General features: G+C 38.7%; 1 protein-coding gene across 3 annotated transcripts in view; it reads right to left on the minus strand.

Moving 5' to 3' along the window:
• Positions 1–14,187, minus strand: part of LOC109678973 (phospholipid-transporting ATPase IB-like) — a 310,438-nt gene that overhangs the window by 70,417 nt on the left and 225,834 nt on the right. For all 3 annotated transcript variants that reach the window (XM_074043762.1, XM_074043761.1, XM_074043760.1), the window contains one exon: positions 4,117–4,227. In XM_074043762.1, coding sequence (XP_073899863.1) covers positions 4,117–4,227 — 111 coding nt within the window. The remainder of the gene's footprint in view (positions 1–4,116; positions 4,228–14,187) is intronic.

The following is a 14,187-nucleotide window of genomic DNA, read 5'->3' on the forward strand; positions in this document are numbered from 1 at the left end:
TTGCCTTGGCTATTCATGGTCTCTTGTGTTTCCATATAAATAATAATGGTAGATTTTTCAATCTCTTTAATGAATGTCATTGAAATTTTGATGGGAATTGCATTAAACATGTAGATTACTTTTGGGAGTATCGACATTTTTACTATGTTGATTCTACCAGTCTATGAGCATGGGAGATCTCTCCACTTTCTATAGTCTTCCTCAGTCTCTTTCTTCAGAAGTTTATAGTTTTCCTTGTAGAGGTCATTCAAGAGAAAAGAATTGTTGAAGGGAAAATGCTAAAGGGAAAATGCTAAAGGGGATTGATAGAAAGTCTGCACAGAGAACTTTAACATAAGCTTCAGAAAGCAAAGCTGAGAAAGAATTTCATACATAGGCCTTAGAAAGCTAAGCCAAAGAAAGAACTTTAATATGGACTTTGGAAGCCAAAGCAAACATGGGACAGTGCATAGTGCAAGTCTAATGACAAAGACTTTTAAGAGCTATGCATATGCAGGTTGTAGGTGCAGCTGTTTGCAAGTGTGAGCACTGAGGCTTTAAGAGAACAAAAGGGAGAAGGGGCAGTGCAAGCCTGGGGGCAAAAGACTTTAAGAGCAATTAAGCTAAAGATATGCTGAGAGCAAACATGGGACAGTGCCAGCCTAAGGAGAGAGGTTTTAAGCAAGATTTTAAAGAAGGCTGTATAAGCAAGGTTTTAAAGAACTAAGGAATAAGGCCTTAAAGAATAAAGATAGAGAAAAGAAGAAATTAGGGTTGGTGTCTCCACCCGAATGCCCAACACACCTGACCCCAACTTTCTGTCTCTCTGTCTATCCTGTGTCTTTTCTGAATCTTCAGTCACTATTTCATAGTGTGGTAATGGGGAGAGAAGGTGGTCAAACCCAGGACTCTGAGATTAAGAGTCTCATGCTCTACTGACCAAGCTAGGTAGCTCTTTGACAGAAAAGACCCAATTTAGTTGATCCTCTATTCATTACACTGAAACTACTTATTTGGTAGAGAAAGAACAGTAATAAAAATTAAGTAAAAATTCCACAACAAATGGACTGGCTTTCTACTAAGCTCAAACACTCAAGTTTGATTTCATTTAAATTTTTGGAAAATCCCATAATTACAGACCAGTTCCTAAACATATTAGTATTATATTTTGTGATCATAAAGTGGAAAATGATACATCCACATTACTAGACAATCCATTATCAAAAATGATAGTTAACTGAATATTAGCCATTCATGAAAATTATATTTATTCTTTAAGGTATATAAAAAATCCAATTTGAAATGGGTAAAACTGGAAAAGCCAGAGTCCATCTATCAGTAACTCAAATTTGAGAAGCTTGGCAGAAAATTTTTCTAGATGTGGCTGGCTTGCCAAGCTTCTCAAATTTTTCCTGAAACAGACAATTATGAGAAAATTGACCTAACATTACTAGTGATTTTTATTTTGCAGAAAAGGAACTTCACTCTCTTTGTCACTTGACAGCCCAAAATGCAATAATAGCACTAGCAAAATCTTCAATGAAATATTAGCAAATCAAATCTATCAATATACCAAAAGAATTATACATCATAACCAAGTAGATTTTGTTCAAGAGACCCATTTGACCTAATATCTAAAAACCAATCAATGAAACCCACATATGGGCAATCTAAAGAAGAAAAATCATTTTATTTGATATTAAAAAATGCAATCCAACACAACTTCATGAAAAATCTCAGAAAACTGTGAATATAGGTATAATTCATCAACTTGATAAAGAACATCTACAAAAAGAAATCTACTGCTAACACATTGAATGATGAGAAATGAGAAATTTTCCTCCTAAGATCAGAAACAAGGCAAGCATGTCTCCTCTTGTTTCTCTTAATCAAGATTGTTGAATAAGATTAAAAAGGTAGAAATAAAGCTGTCTCTCTTGATAGATGACATGATTGACTGTGGGAAATCCAAAGGAATAAGGAAACAATCCCAGTAACTAGGAAGTAACTCCAACAAGGTTTTAGGATACAAGAATGATCCTAAATCCAATCACACTTCTATGTGCTAGCAGTGAACACATGAACAGGGACACTGAAAACAAAGCCATTTACAATTTTCCCAAAGAAAATGAATACAGTTGTCTATGGTTATCCAACGAGGACTGGTTCTGAGACCTCTCCCCTACCTCTCAACATCATCACAGATACCAAACCCCACAGATGCTCAAGTCCCTTGTGTAAATGTGCAGTATTTGTATACAACATCCACAATCCTCCTCTAGCCTTTATATCATTACTAGATTACTTATAAAACTTAATACAATGCAAGTAATTGTTACATTGCATTGCTTGGGAAATTAAATGCAAAATGTAAAAGTTTTGGGAAAATATGTATAAGAAAATCATTGGAATTTAAAGCTAAGAATATATTTTGACATGACATTGCAAGTATGATATATAAGAGGAAAAAATTTTAAGCTGGAGGATCTCATCAAAAATTAAATTTTTTGTTTTGTGAAAGACCTAAGACAATGAAGTGACAATTTATAGACTGAAAGAAAATATTTGTCTCACAAAGGACTAAAAACTAGGATATTTGATGAAGTCTCAAAACCTAATAGTAAATAAAGCTAATAATATAGTCAGAAAATGGAAAAAAGGTATGAGGAGATATTTCACTAAAGAAGACAGATAGATGGCAAATATGTACATGAAATGAAGATGTTTAGCATCTTAGGCCGTAGGGAAGTGGAATTTAACCACAATGAGATCTCTACACACTTGTCACAATGGCTAAATGGCCAAATAAGAAATGGTGATGACACCACAGACTGGCAAGGATCCAGAGAGACCAGGATATGGAGTCACTGCTGTTAGGAACTTCAGATGGAAAAGTCATTCTGGAAAATAGTTCAGTGTTTTTTTGTAAAACTAAATGCACTTATCACATTATCCAATAATTGTACTCTTGGACACTTATCCTAAATAAATGAAAAATTATGTTCACATAAAAGCTTATACACAAATGTTCACAGCAACTTTATTTGTAATAGTACCAAACCAGAAGCAGCCCAAATGTTCTTCACCATGTGAACTGGTAAATACCATATCCTAAGTCCACGACAAGGAGTAGGACACACAAACATGGAACAACTGGGATTAACATGACGAAAATTAGACAGAGTAGAAAAAAACTAATCTGAAGGGTGACATACTTTTTGGCTCTTTTTTATATAATGTTCTTGAAATAACAAAATTACTGAGAAAGAGGACACACTTGTCATTGCCGGGGCTTAGCTGTGGATGGGGAGACAAGCATGAGGAGCTCCGTGTCTTGACTTTGTGCCATAAAGGAACTCACAAGTGGACAAGTTGCATGTGCACATGCAACTGAATGTGCCACTGAAAATACCAGGCTCATTTCTATCCCTTTATGGAAAGGAAAAGGATAAGAAATAGGAAGGCAAATTATTGTCTATGACAAAGATTTTCTACTTCCCTGGGAGTACAGCTCAAAGAGCCCAAGTATTTCTGGAAGAAATCTAGAGCTGGCAAACATAAAATGCACTCTAGTTCCAAACACAGAGAGTATGTGTGTCTTTTTATCAGAGATTATGTTGATAAATGATCATGAGATCAGAAGATGTTTTAATTAACACTTCTTACTTTGTCACTTGTAAGCAAAAAATTTCAACAGGATTATATTACACTACTGTTAAATAAAATCTGTACAGGGCCCAAGAGACCAAATCAATATAGAATTGAATCACATTAACAGAGCTTCATTGGTTACAGGAGGCCTGGTAGCCAGTTAACTGATTAGGCCATTAGCAATTAACTAATTAAGCTATCACCAACTGACTAGCTAGTTTAGCTGCCTCCAATTCAATTGCTTTCTATGTTTCACTTCTGTATTTTTATAAATGCTGTCAGATCACAGCACTGGTTATGGTTCTGAGAATCATTTGTTTTGTTTTGCTTTGCTCAAATAAACTGTACTAAATTTAATTGGCCTAAGGAAATTTGTTATAGTGTTCAGTGAATACTTCAATACAAAAAAAAGTTTTAACTACCAAGCCTGACAACAGAGAATAAAGCCTAATTCCTTAATGAAAGAAAATGTATCTATTTTCTTACCCCAATAGTGTAGAGCACTACATTCTTGTAGAAACAATACAATATGCATTTGGTCACTCGAAAATAATTCCATACTCCGTGAACCAACAGAAGCTTCTCTAAGTAGCGAAACTGAAAGGCAGAAACAACAATCAATGCAAGTTCAAACAAACCTACAAGTTAGTGTCAAAACCCACAAACCATCATTTTCCAAGTATTTCATGTCTAGTAGTTCTCTCCTTAGCAAATATAACAGAGGAGATGAGCAGATGAACTTCATTCCTAGAGTGACCTGATGTATCACTTTAGTATAAAGACATTGTTAAAAGCTTCACAAAGTTCTTTTTAAAAACCCAGTAAATACCATTTTTGATCAGCAAATGCTGCTTAGTTGTTCAACATTGTATGCATGACTTTTAAAAAAATTGATTTTTACATACATGGCTCTTAGTTGAATTTGATAAACATTTAGAGTCTTAATTGTGAGAGTCAGAATTATTCAATGAAAAGATAATGGAGAGGAAGGGGGCACAGTGGGTGGTAAGGGAGGGGGTGGGGTGGGGGGAGAAATGACCCAAGCCTTGTATGCACATATGGATTAAAAAAAAAGATAATGGAAACAAGAAACTTAGGTTTAATTACTGATTTTTCTGTTTGACAAGGTGGAATGTGTTATAGGAATAAATTCCCTGTTTCCTATAATAAATAACTTATAAGAAAATCACTCAAAAAATGTCAAATGGATGTAACAGGCAGTCTCTGCAGCACTCTGAACTTCTTCACCTATCTCCTTTTTCCTTTTCCACAGCATGTACTGCCTTCTGCCATAAGATGTGCCAGGCTTACTTACTGTATTATTGTTTGTCTTTTAGAGTGTAAACTGCACGAAGGTAGTATTTAAAAAAAAAACATTTATAAATATTAAGGAGGGGGAAAATGATGTATTCTCTTCAGAGAATAAAAACATGGCAGTTATGAGCAGAATGTCATGCTGATATACTCTGGGCAAGGGGAACATTGTACATTACCAAGAGGCCACAAAGCAAAAAGATGTTGTTTGACAAATCACTGTAGCTTGGGAAGAGCAGAAGATAGGAGGTAAAGAAATGGACACATTTACTGTAGTACTGGAGATAAGGGACATTCGAAGAAAAGTGTAAAATGACACATACCATGGCCAAATATCCTCTATCTCCCTGTCAAAGTTGCTCTGGCTTAAAGGTGGGGGAAAAAACAGAGTGGTGGCTTAAAGGAAACACTATTTGGTAGCCTTCTCAAATAGCTTTTCACAGGGGCCTTAGATTGAGTCAAATCAGTCTCCTGAATGCTTGAGGTGACTCTGGGGTATGTGGACGGGAGAAAAGAAAGCTGAAATCATACTGCCATCCTAATCATAAAAGCAGATGTCACAACAGAGTGTGAAGTGCCACAGATAAGGACAAATGCTGGTCTCACAGACCCTGCCTCTCTCTTCCAGGTTTCTCTTTACCTTTGAAGAGAAGAACTTAATAGTTCTAAATCCCATTAAAATTTGACTTTAAAAGACAAGCCTGCAGTCTCCTTTCCTAGACATACTTGAGAAAATTGTGAAAGAGTATTCCACTGGGATTCCAGGATGGCTGATAGCTGCCACTATTGTATGTCCATGGATTTTAATTCTTGGAGACTACATCACATATAACTGCTAAGACTGAGAAGTACATGTCCAATGGCGGTCAGTACCTGAGGAAAGGAAGTAAGTGAACTTGGTGTGGCTATTTCATTGTCTCTGGGTTCCCTGATCATAGTCCACTGGCACTTTCCTCAACTCAGATATTCTGACATGACAGATCAGAACCTCAGTCTGTCCATCTATAAAACATGACACTTAAACCATGAGTCTGCAAGAGAATATCAGAACGGATCTGGTTCAAATATGGGGCGATGTGCTTATGTATGTTGAAGGACTTTTAAGAGCGTATGTTACGAAGCTGAGGGTACACCTCAGTGGTAAAGCATGTCCTTTTCATGTGCAAAGCTCTGGGCTCCATCTCCAACAACACATTAAAAAAAAAAAAGGACGAAGATGGCAGCTAGAGGGAGGAAGTAGAAAGCGTGCCTCCTAAAGTGAAATCTTGGAGAGATGCTGGAGACACACCTTGCAGGCAAGGCCACTGAGAATAGGTAAAATTTTGACCCCTCCACACCTCCAGCCTGCACATAGCATCTCCACTTCATGTTGAATGGAGAAAACAGGAGGGCTCCCATGCCACCACCAGACGCTCATGCCCAGATGGCTTGGGAAGACGCGGACCACAGGGTGAGCTAAGCGGTATATGATACTCTAACAGACAACCCTGGGCCAGATCAGCATAGCCCCCTGGACAGACCGACACCCACCTGGGGGGAAAAAAAACCCAGAAACTGAGTAATAAGCAATAAGAACAATAAAGACACATTGCAAAGAGGGTGGGGCACCCTGAATGCCGAAGGAGGGGAGGAGAATCCTTTCTGGAACTGTAAATAAACAAGCTGGGCCTGGCCACAGAGGGTGGAAGCGGCGGCACGCACACAGCAACCAGGAGTGGGGAAGATTGTGAGAGTGGTGGAGGAAGGAAAACTCCACAGGAGAGGGGGGAAGACCCACTTCCCACGTGAACTGTAAATAAACATGCAGGCCAGGGAAAGCGGGTGCAGTGTCACCTCCCCCGGTGTGCTTGGAAAGGGGAAAGTTTGTAGCAGCGGTTGGCGCACAAGAGAACTCTGAGTAAACAAAGCCTGCAGGGCCAGGTGAGTGCTAAGCTCACCCCTGAGATCTGCATAAATAACGCCTCCAGAAACAGCAGGCTGACAGCAGCGGGCAGGCAAGCCACAGCCGCAGATAGCCATTCATAAAACTGTCTCCAGACTTTTTTTTCTCTCTCCCTACCTTTGATGAGAAAACAACCGAACTACACCTGCATGCTGAAAAACTTACTGAAACTGTATTGCATATGAACTTGGGACACTTTGTGGGTTTTTTTTCTTTGTTTCTTTTGTGCAGTTTTGTTCTATTTTATTTTTCCCCTTTGATGAGACCACTACAAAACAACATCTGAGGCACCATCTCCAGGATTGGAGGCTGAGGGATGAACATCAAAATTATTAAGACTGAAACTTCATTGCATTTGAACTTGGAGATTTTATATATATATATATATTTTATATATATATATATATATATAAATAAATATATATATATATATTTATATATATATAAAGTATATAAATATATACTTTTTTCATTCATTTACTTATTTTTTACTTTTATTCATATTTTTATCCTTTTTATTTTTTATTTTCAATCCCCTCTCTGTCTCTCTAATGTCTTCTCAGCTTACGGTTGATTACTACACTGTCTCTCCCTGTTTATATCTTTGAAACGTTTTTTGTTTGTTTCTTTGTTTTGGTTTTTGTACTTGTTTGTTTTTCCCTTTTACTTTAACTTCCTTGCTTTCCATCCCCTTTCACCCTTCCATTCTAAATATCACTAGTGCTATTATTACAAGCCAGAAAATGCTTAAATACACACAGTACAGGGACAATAACACCACCAAGGGCAATGACAAGAAGACAGAAAAAACAGAGAAACCACTTTCCCCACAGCAAAAAATTAGTACAGGAACCAGAGGGAAATGAAGAAAACAGATACTCAGATCCAGATTGCAACAAAATGAAGATAAACTATGCCAAGAACCCAATGAAGCCCACAAGAATAATCTAAAAGAAGAAATACTACAGGTACTAAATGAGAATTTTATAGAGACAATACTGGATAGGGTCAACGAAAATGTACAGGAGACACTCAAGAAATTCCAAGACAACAAAAATAGAGAATTTGAAAAAGCAAAAGAAGAAATAAAGGAAACCATAGAAGCACTGTATAAACACCAAAGTGAAAGAGAGAACATGATTAATAGAGAGATAAATGAACTCAGGACAAAAATAGACAACATTAAAGAGGAAATGACCCAGGATATGGAAAACCTCAGAAAAAAGAATGAAACAGAATTGCAAAACAAAATGAAAGGCCAATCCAGCAGAATAGAACAAACAGAAGACAGAATCTCAGAACTCGAATATGAAATGGTAATTAAAGGAAAAACTGAAGAACTATTAATTAAACAACTCAAGACCTGTGAAAAGAAAATGCAAGAACTCACCAGCTCCATCAAAAGACCAAACTTGAGAATCATGGGCATCGAAGAAGGAGAAGAGGTGCAAGCGAAGGGAATGCGTAATCTATTCAGCAAAATAATAACGGAAAATTTCCCAAATCTAGAGAAAGATATTCCCATACAGATGCAAGAGGCCTCCAGACACCAAACAGACCAGATCAAAATAGAACTACCCCACGACATATCATCATTAAAACAACAAGTTCAGAAACTAAGGAAAGAATATTGAAGGCTGTAAGAGAAAAAACAAGTAACATACAAAGGTAAACCAATCAAAATCACAGCAGACTTCTCAACAGAAACATTAAAAGCAAGAAGAGCGTGGGGTGAGACCTTCCGGGCACTGAATGAAAATAACTTCAACCCCAGGATACTCTACCCAGCAAAGCTATCATTCAAAATAGATGGAGCAATAAAAGTCTTCCATGATAAGCAGAAACTAAAACAATATGTGACCACAAAGCCACCACTACAAAGGATTCTTCAAGGGATTCTGCACACAGAAAGTGAAACGCAACTTAACCATGAAAAGACAGGCAGCCCTAGATTCTCAAGTTTGGTCTTTTGATGGAGTCGGTGAGTAATTACATTTTCTTTTCACAGGTCTTGAGTTATTTAATTAATAGTTCTTCGGGTTTTCCTTTAATTACCATTTCATCTTCAAGTTCTGAGATTCTGTCTTCTATTTGTTCTATTCTGCTGGATTGGCCTTCCGTTTTGTTTTGCAGTTCTGCTTCATTCTTTTTTCTGAGGTTTTCCATATCCTGGCTGGTTTCCTCTTTAATGTTGTCTATTTTTGTCCTGAGTTCATTTATCCATTTATTCATCATGTTCTCTCTTTCACTTTGGTGTTTATACAGTGCTTCTATGGTTTCCTTTATTTCTTCTTTTGCTTTTTCAAATTCTCTATTTTTGTTGTCTTGGAATTTCTTGAGTGTCTCCTGTACATTTTGGTTGACCCTATCCAGTATCATCTCTATAAAATTCTCACTGAGTACCTGTAGTATGTCTTCTTTTAAATTATTCTTGTGGGCTTCATTGGGTCCTTTGGCATAGTTTATCTTCATTTTGTTGGAGTCTGGATCTGAGTTTCTGTTCTCTTCATTCCCCTCTGGTTCCTGTACTAATTTTTTGCTGTGGGGAAGCTGGTTTCCCTGTTTTTCCTGTCTTCCCGTCATTGTCTTTGATGTTGTTGCTGTCCCTGTACTGTGTGCAATTAAGTATTTTCTAGCTTGTAATAATAACAATGGTAATATTTAGAATGGAAGGGTGAGCTGAGATGGAAAGCAAGAAGTTAAAGAAAAGGAGAAAACAAATACACAGACAAGAGGGAGAAAGCAGAACAAGGTTTCAGACAAGAAAGTTTCAAAGGTATAAACAGGGAGTGTTAGTGTACTAATTGACAGTAAGCTGAACAGACATTAGAGGGACAGAGATAGGATTGAAAATCAAAAATAAAAAAAAATTAAGATAGGAATAAAAATAAAAAATAAGTAAATGAAAGAAGTATCTATATATTAAAAATGAATTAAAATAAAATGGAAAATAGAAAATTAAAAAAAAACCCAAAAAACCCTCCAAATTCAAATGCAATGAAGTTTCCATCTTAATAATTTGGGTGTCTGTCTCAGTCTCCAATCCTGGAGATGGTGCCTCAGATGTTGTTCTGTAGTTGTCAGAACTACAGATGCATAAAGTAGAACAAAACTACACACACACACACACACACACACACACACACACAAAACAAAAAAAAACCCACCTAGTGTCACAAGTTCAAATGCAATACAGTTTCAGTAAGTTTTTCCGCTTTCAGATGTAATTCGATTGTTCTCTCATCAAAGGTAGGGAGAAAAAGAAAAAAAAGAGTCTAGAGACAGTTGTGAGAATGGTATCTGCAGCTGTGGCTTGCCTGCCCGCTGCTGTCAGCCTGCTGTCACTGGAGGCGTTGTTTATGCAGATCTCTGGGGTGAGCTTAGCACTCACCTGGCGCCGCAGGCTTTGTTTGTTCTGAGTTCTCCTGTGCGGGAGCCTCTGCTACAAGCTTTCCCCTTTCCAAGCACTGGGAAAGGTGACACTGCACCCGCGTTCTCAGGCCTGCATGTTTATTTACAGTTCATGTGGGAGGTGGTTCTTCCCCCCTCTCCTGTGAAGTTTTCCTCCCACCTCCACTTTCACAAGCTTTCCTGCTCCTGAATACTGGGCGGTGCTGCTGCTCCTGACAGCCGCCTTGTTTGTTTACAGTTCATGTGGGAAGTGGGTGTTCCCTCCTCTCCTGTGGAGTTTTCCTCCCTCCACCACTCTCACAAGCTTCCACACTCCTGGTTGCTGGACGCACGCCCCGCCCCCGCTCCCGCCAGAGGCTCTCCAGACCGCCTGGCTTTTTTATTTACAGTCTCAGGAAGGATTCCCTTCCCCCAATCTTCGGCACTCAGTGCGCCCCACCCTCTTTCCAGCATGTCTTTATTGCTCTTATTGCTTATTACTCAATTTCTCTTTTTTCACCGGTTGGAGGTCAGTCTGTCCAGGGGCCTATGCTGCTCTGGCCCAGGCTTGTCTGTGGGAGTACTTTGGTACCGCAAAGCTCACCTGGTCCGTGTCTTCCCAAGCTGTCTGGGCGGCGGCGACTGGTGGCCCAGGGGCCTTCCTGGTTTCTCCGTTTAAGGTGAAGTGGAGATTGTCTGCGCCGGCTGGAGGTGTGGAGGGGTCAAAGTTATGCCTTTTCTCAGTGATTATGCCTGCAAAGTGTGTCTCCAGCGTCTCTCGAAGATTTCACTATAGGAGGTTTGCTTTCTGCTTCCTCCCTGTAGCTGCCATCTTGGAATCCTTCGACAAAAACCACTTGATCATCTCAATAGATGCAGAAAAAGCGTTTGATAAGATCCAACACCATTTCATGATAAAAGCTCTAAGGAAACTAGGAATAGGAGGAAAGTACATCAACATTATAAAAGCTATATATGACAAACCTACAGCCAGCATTATACTTAACAGAGAAAAACTGAAACCATTCCCTCCAAAATCAGCAACTAGACAAGGATGCCCACTATCTCCACTCCTATTCAACATAGTACTGGAATTCCTAGCCAGAGCAATTAGGCAAGAAGAAGGAATTAAAGGAATACAAATAGGTAAGAAACTGTAAAAATATCCCTATTTGCAGATGACATGATCCTATACCCTAAAGACCCAAAAAACTCTACTCAGAAGCTCCTAACACCATCAATAGCTACAGCAAGGTAGCAGGATATAAAATCAACATAGAAAAATCATTAGCATTTCTATACACTAATAACGGATGTGAGGGCGATCTGGCTGTGACATCTGTCACCCCATTGATCACCAGGGTTGATTCGGCTTATCTAGCTGGATAGGCGGGTGTCCCCTTCCTCCCTCACCACTCCATGTGCGTCCCTCCTGAAGCTGTGCGCTCATTCGAAGAGGACGACCATCCCCGATAGAGGAGGACCGTTTTTCAGTCAAGGGTATACGAGTAGCTGCGCTCCCCTGCTAGAACCTCCAAACAAGCTCTCTATACACTAATAATGAACAAACAGAAAAATAATATATGAAAACAATTCCATTTACAATAGCCTCAAAACAAAATCAATTCCCTAGGTGTAAACCTAACAAAAGATGTGAATGATCTGTACAAGGAAAACTATAAACTTCTGAAGAAAGAGATTGAGGAAAACTATAGAATGTGGAGAGATCTCCCATGCTCATGGATTGGTAGAATCAACATAGTAAAAATGTCTATACTTTGATTCCCATCAAAATTCCAATGACATTCATTAAAGAGATTGAAAAATCTACCGTTATATTTATATGGAAACACAAGAGACCACAAATAGCCAAGGCAACATTCAGTCAAAAGAACAATGCTGGAGGTATCACGATACCTGACTTCAAACTATATTACAAAGCAATAACAATAAAAACAGCATGGTACTGGCACAAAAACAGACATGAAGACCAGTGGAACAGAAGAGAGGACCCAGATATGAAGCCACACAACTATAACCAACTTGTCTTTGACAAAGGAGCTAAAATTATATGATGGAGAAACAGCAGCCTCTTCAACAAAAACTGTTGGGAAAACTGGTTAGCAGTCTGCAAAAACCTGAAACTAGATCCATGTGTATCACCCTATACCAATATTAACTCAAAATGGATCAAGGATCTTAATATCAGACCCCAAACTCTAAAGTTGATACAGGAAAGAGTAGGAAATACTCTGGAGTTAGTAGGTATAGGCAAGAACTTTCTCAATGGAACTCCAGCAGCACAGCAACTAAGAGACAGCATAGATAAATGGGACTTCAATAAACTAAAAAGCTTCTACTCAACAAAAGAAGTGGTCTCTAAACTGAAGAGAACACCCACAGAGTGGGAGAAAATATTTGCCAGCTACACATCAGACAATGGACTGATAACCAGAATATATAGGGAACTTAAAAAACTAAATTCTCCCAAAACTAATGAACCAATAAAGAAATGGGCAAGTGAACTAAACAGAACTTTCTCAAAAGAAGAAATTCAAATGGCCAAAAAACACATGAAAAAATGCTCACCATCTTTAGCAATAAAGGAAATGCAAATTAAAACCACACTAAGATTCCACCCCACCCCTGTTAGAATAGCCATCATTAGCAACACCACAAACAACAGGTGTTGGCGAGGATGCGGGGAAAAAGGAACCCTCTTACACTGTTGGTGGGAATGTAAACTAGTACAACCACTGTGGAAAAAAATCTGGAGGCAACTTAAAAAGGGAGGTATCACAGGATAGGTAAGACACCTAAAAAACTAGATAGCATTTGTTGCCCTCAACACAGAGTAACTAAAGCAGATACCTTAAAGCAACTGAGGCCAATAGGAGAAGGAGACCCGGAACTAGAGAAAAGGTTAGATCAAGAAGAATTAACTTAGAAGGTAACACACATGCACAGAAATCAATGCGAGTCAACTCCCTATATAGCTATCCTTATCTCAACTAGTAAAAACCCTGTTCCTTCCTATTATTGCTTATACTCTCTCTTCAGCAAAATTAAAGATAAGGGCAAAATAGTTTCTGCTGGGTATTGAGGGGTTTGGGGGGGGAGAGGGAGGGGGCAAGAAGGGGGGTAAGGGAGGGGGTTGGGGGAGGGGGAAGAAATGACCCAAGCATTGTATGCACATACGAATAAAAAAAAGACTATGTTATTACTACCATAGCTTTAGGCATCTGCTTACTTGTAGATGGACTGTGAAATCATATGGTGAGGGGAGCAAACAGTGAGGGGAAATAAGTGGCAGAAATGACCCTGGGAATGTAAAGGTTACAGATGGCAGAAGTAACTTTGTTTTAGACAAAAGAGACAGAAAGGCATCCTTAAAAGCAAACATTTAAGGAGATGCGAGGAGCGGGTTTCTCACCCAGATAATAAAGTATAGTGGTCTTTCTCCTAGATAAGAGTTACAAAGACACATTCTTAAGGACAAACACATAAAGGGGTTTAAAAAAATACCAAGAGTAGTCATATAATGTATGTAACTGACAGGCCTGATGGGCAGAATAGGGGATGGGGGGGTGGGGATGGAGTGGGAGTAGGCAGATGATCGGGTTCAGCAAGAAGTTAATTAGACAGCAATTATAGATGCGGATTCAAAGTAGAGTAGGGGTTACCTAAGTCAGGCAGAGCCCTATATTATCCCTTAGATTTTAGCTATTCTTTCACTTAGTTCTTTCACTAAGTTCTACCCATCAGGATGCTTTGCTATCCTTTTAATAAACTTTGTGCTTGCTTTAACTCTTAACTCCTGGTCCAGAGTCTTCAATCATCGACTACATCAGGATACGAACTTAGGAACAACATTCCAGTATCAACAAAGCCTCTCAGAGAAACCTATAGTA

This window comes from Castor canadensis, chromosome 10 (assembly GCF_047511655.1).
Source record: "Castor canadensis chromosome 10, mCasCan1.hap1v2, whole genome shotgun sequence".
Classification (NCBI taxonomy): Eukaryota; Metazoa; Chordata; class Mammalia; order Rodentia; family Castoridae; genus Castor; species Castor canadensis.